This window comes from Eutrema salsugineum, unplaced genomic scaffold (assembly GCF_000478725.1).
Source record: "Eutrema salsugineum unplaced genomic scaffold, Eutsalg1_0 scaffold_6, whole genome shotgun sequence".
Taxonomy (NCBI): Eukaryota; Viridiplantae; Streptophyta; class Magnoliopsida; order Brassicales; family Brassicaceae; genus Eutrema; species Eutrema salsugineum.
The window spans coordinates 9,069,908-9,075,249 of record NW_006256547.1 but is presented as its reverse complement, the minus strand read 5'-3'; the positions used below and the strand labels follow the sequence as shown (position 1 = coordinate 9,075,249).

Sequence of the window (5,342 nt, the reverse complement as noted above, 5' to 3'; positions counted from 1 at the left end):
TTTAATCTCTTTTGACCGTAGATGTCACTACGGCTAGTCTTTCAGCTAGACTCGTTATCTCATTTCCTCATTTGACTTTGTTGAACTCTTTGACTTTGTTTGGCCTTTTACATCTTAAATAAATTTGGCCCAATTTAAGAGACCGGGAATTTATCCCCCACAATTATTGTCAAAAACAAAATTGTAAAAGTACATTTGACATATTAGAACCCTACAATATAATCTTTGACCTTTAATCGATTATGAAATGGTGTAAATTCATAATTCTTTATATATAGTAGTGTGGAAATGGTTTTTTTTTATTTACTCTAAGTAGAATCACATTGTTTTTGATCTTATAAATTCAAAATTATGAATGACTATGTTTTGGATCTTATAGTTTCCAAAACCATGAATAAAGTTGTTTTAAAAACCAAAATTTTATAGTTGAATAGCAATTTGACAACAATCTTCAAAGAGAATAGAATTCGCTAAATTTCTCTTCTTGACACAAAATCACTATAGGAACTTATACGATGAATATTTTGTGTAGCTTTGTTGTTCTACTTTTTTTTTCTTCACGCGAGGTGCCTTTAGTTTTCTTAATTTTTATATAATCATTTATAAATTATTTCGGGTTCAGATTCTATTACTACATCATGCCATTCTTCTTTTTGTTTTTAATGAAACTCCATTAATTTAATAAAAAATTTACGAAAATTTATTTTCCACTTTGTCAAAGTGAAATAATCCACCCAGATTGGGGTGTCACAAAATTATTTGACTACAACATAAGATTTTTGACATCAAAACCTTTTACGCCTCTTTTTGTACTTACGAGCCCAAATATGTTTTCCAGACCAATCAAACTTGTTGAGACTATTGCCTTTGAGTATGCGATCCACGGTAACGACCGAGTCCAGGACGAGCCTTGCATATAGTGATTGTTGCTGACCATTTTTGTTGAAGGAGTTTCCACTAACATCTGGCATGAAAACGCCTACAACGCAACCTTCTCCATATTTTTGGGTGAAGAGTTTCTTCACTTCCGCTTCTGACACTGAAAACCCACGAGAAAACGTTAGAAATATGGTTCGATCATTCTCAGTTGCGATGCATGTAGTATGCCAACCCCAAAGATCACTAGGGATCAGGGATGGGTTGTTGTTGGGGATATTATTCCAGCAAACAACATGAGGCATCACGACGATGTTCCCAAAAGTTGGATGAGGGAAGCCAGGGATGTTGAGAGGGCTGCAGAGTCTGCTGAAATTGGAGGATGATAAAGGACACAGAAGAGCTCTTTGAATTATATCGGAGAAAATTCTAGAACAAACAGTGCTTAGGAAATTTTTGATTCCTATGATGGCACTGTATCGATATTTGTAGATTATTTGAAGAGATATATCTTTTTCCATGAATCTTGCAGTGAGAGGGATCTGTTTAAAGCCATTTGGTGGTTTGTTAAACTCAAGGCACCGGAAGCACGAGACAGCCTCGTCAGCAAGAGATATAATTAAAGGATCGCTGAGAGACATGATGACTGAGAAGATATGTTTAAAGCCAAAGTTTTCAAGCCAAAACCATGTGGCCATGACGAGAAGGGACTCAGCTGGGGCTCTTGAGAATTTTAAAACCAGTTTAGCGAATATCTCTCTGTCTTGAGAATGGAAATCATGTAGTTGTTCTACGGTGGAGAGTGACATAATTGGTTTAAGATCTACAGAGGATATTGGAGAAAAAAGCGTATGCAGAGAGTTTGAAGAAAATGAAAGGTGGTGATAAATTATTGGAATATCTCGTAATCGTCATCTAATCTCGTAATCGTTTTATACACATATTAAAAAAATGTTTAACTTTTAAGATAACGAATTCAAGATTTTGTTATCTTTTTAACCACATATTAATCTTGTTTTTTGGTAGTTTTCAAGTAATGGTAACAAATATATATATATATATATATGAATAGTTGTTAAGTGATAACACTGTATTTTGACCACTTTTATAGATCGTTTTGAAATATTTTTTCTATGTTTTTAATTGCTTTTAAGTACTTTTATCACGTTTTTCTAGTATTTGTAGTTCCAATACTCTTTTCAGGTAACTTAGGGAAAAACTTAACAAAATGGATAGAAAACCAGATTTCAGCTCAGAGTCAAACCGTCAGAAGTTCACCCCTAATTGAAGGCTTTCTCACCGTCCGATCCAGCTCAAATTTGGTGATCTTAAAGATGAAAGTATCAGCTTTCCAGCACACTTTACAGCTTGGCAATCCAACGATTCAATCAAAAGATACGCGAAGAGCAAGATGTCCTGTAAACCAGCCGGCAAGCAATTCCACCCGCGGCCAACAGGCCATTTCCCGCGGTTAGAAGCATCCCGACCGCGGCCAGCAGTCCATTTCCCGCGGTCACAACCATCCCGACCGCGGCCAGCCAACTCCGAGCCCGAAGGCCCATTTCTGAAGCCCACAATGATTCCCTCATTTGGAGAAACCCTAAGTGACGTCCAGAGATGTCTTGAGTACTATAAATACATGTTTTAGGAACCCTAAAAGGGAGAACCGAATTATTACATCATATTTTTATTGTTTTTGTTTTAGCTTTTAGGGAGAGAGAGATTTGTTCTCTTGAACCCTTGTTCTTTCTTTTTCAATTTCGGTTTCTATTATACTTATTAATACTATGTTTTTGATTTCGTTCATTATGTCTGAGTAGTTTTATTGTTGGGATTAAGGGATTTTCGATGGGGATTTATATGTTCGATGAGGATTCCATGAGCTTTTGAGCCGAATCTTAGAACTTTTTCTTCTGAATTCGTTTTTACTGCATGAGAGTAGCGTCATGAACTACAATCTGATCCAGATGCTTGGTGACACGAAAGTGTTCATCCGGTGTCAGATTTAGTTTGGGAGAGCAAAACAAACATAGGAGTGGAAACCTACCTATGGGCGATTTGTGAATGCTGACGAGTCTTAAACATAATGCATCTCTTCTTTTCCAGGGCCAGAGTGGAAACCTACTTGTCAGGGTTGAGAGAGATAGTTGTCTATGATCACGACAGTGGCGTATTCATACGTCCGTGACTCCAGTTCGAAAAGTTTAAGTTAAGATCTTAACAATTTTACTCTCTAGCAATGTTTTGAATCGTTCGTACCCCTGAGAAAACTTCCCTGAACCCCAACGCCTTCTTTCCTATAGATTTACACCGTTTTTATTTCAAGCTTTAGTTAAATATTCTCATTCCTTTTTAGTAGATTTTCATTTAAGCAATTCGAATATCCGTTTTTCTCATTTTTATTCATTTTGTTAAGTTTAGTTATTAGGCCATTTAATTCCCGTAGTTTCTTTTTAGACTTCGTTTTTACATTTTAAACACACCACCAAAACCCCCCACAAAACCGTTTGGTTGTAGACTTCCTTACTTTATATTTCTTTCAAAGGCTTTTGCAGAAAAAGATCCTCCTTCCCTCTGGATTCGATCCCTAAGTACTACAATCGATCAGCTGTGCACTTGCGGCTATTGATTTCATTTAGGGTAAAACTTGACAACCCTCACGACACCACGACATCAAGTTTTTGGCGCCGTTGCCGGGGAAGGCACGCGTTTTTCTTTTCCGCAAAATCCCAAGAAAGGTTGGTAAATCGACTCTAAAACCCCTTTTTCTGCATATTTCCATTTTTCGGTTATTTTGTTTCCATTTCAGAAGATATGGATCCTATAAAACGAAATTACTACTATGAGGGAGGTTTTCACAACACTCCTCAAGCCACTCAACGCCGAGAAGCACAATACATTCGTGATCTCTCCTCAATGCATCAGAATTCAATTCCGAACCACCACACAAGAGGACTTCACAGCCACAACAAATCAATTCGCAAAGGTTTAGAGGAACAAGGATTCTACTGGGAGACCGTGTCAACTTACAATGCCCACGGAGATATCCATGATCCTCTCTTTGACGAAGATATGTCGTCTGTCTCCCAAACCGAGATTGATGATATGCTTCAGGAGCTCAATGAATCTATGGATGATGGGTATTGGGTAGCTTGTGAAGTAGATGGAGAATCCTCCATCAAGTTTGTTAGAAAGAGGCCATCAAATGAAATTCCTTTGGATCATCACGTCATGGAAGCCAGCCATCAAGAAAAAGGAGAACCTCTTTCCATCCCTAGTGACGATCTCGTCTCTACCGATTCATTCAAGTGTTTTGGAGTCGACAAACAAGATCATAAGTCCCTTCCTCTTGATGAACCAAAGCCTTTATCTCCTTCAGCTCCTCACCATCTTGACTGTAAGACAGACCACGTGAAAGATGAGACACTAATGGTGACATCAAAACCACCATTGGAGGCGCTTTCTAAGACGAAGGATTCCGAGAAGTTTGATGCCCCATTCTCAATCAAGGAAGTGAAATTTCGTGATTCTCTTTGTGAATCTGGACCTGATGTGAATCTCATACCAAAGACCATTGCAGAGAATGCAGGTATTTCGATTTTTCATCCTTCTAAGATTTATATTCACTATGGAGATCTTTCTGGTGCAGCTCTACTTGGTTCCAAACCAGAATTGCCTTTTCAAAGGAAAGGTTGTCTTGTTTCTACTGGTTCCCATGCTATGGAGATGAGAAACAATGCAACAAAACCCTTGATACTCGGTACTTTGTTCCTAGCATCTGTTGGAACACTCATCAACTACCTGCATCAACATATGAGTTTCCTGAAGATCAACAAGAAAACCCCATACGCAGTGATTACTACAAGGAACTCTCATTGTTTGATCATAGGCAGCATAGAAGATCTAATATTTGACCCTGGAGGAGCTACAAAGGATGTTGGATACGTTCTACAAAGAAGAGCACCCAAAGAAAACGCTGGATTTACAAGCTTGACGAACAAAGGTACTTCCTTATGTACACCTTTAACCAATGCTCTTATGAGAGGTGATGCAGACTTAATTGAAGCAAGAGTGGAGTTTAAATGGCTCTCAAGACTCTTTTCCGAAGACCCTCCACAAGGAAAAAGAATTGGAGACAAGAAGCAAGAGGATCTGAACATCTTTCCTAGGACATTCGGCACCGCGGTCGCGTGTGCGCTACCCGCGGCCAAACCACCTTTCCCCGCGGTCGCGACACTTCCACCCACGGAGAATGCTCTTTATATCGACCTTTGGACAGTTCAAGCCATGGCGACACCTCTCCAACCAAATTGTCCTCACCTTGGATGCTTAACCATCTCCACCACTTCAGATCATAAAGAATCATCTGTCCTTGTATCTTGCAACATGGTTCAATGTCATGAAGTGAGAGAGACCTTATTCACCTCATCATACAAGCATCTGAGACGTTCTCCTATCACAAGTGG

The 5,342-nt window shown here is 38.8% G+C and overlaps 1 protein-coding gene across 1 annotated transcript; it reads right to left on the bottom strand.

Annotated features, from left to right (window-relative positions):
• Positions 1-785: 785 nt before the first annotated feature.
• Positions 786-1,685, bottom strand: LOC18011766. The gene has a single exon (XM_006395882.1). The coding sequence runs from the start codon at positions 1,683-1,685 to the stop codon at positions 786-788; it is 900 nt and encodes a 299-aa protein (XP_006395944.1).
• Between the last annotated feature and the right edge of the window lie 3,657 nt (positions 1,686-5,342).

Coding starts and splice junctions, on each gene's coding strand:
- LOC18011766 (XM_006395882.1), bottom strand. CDS start 1,685: ATGTCACTCTCCACCGTAGAACAACTACATGATTTCCATTCTCAAGAC.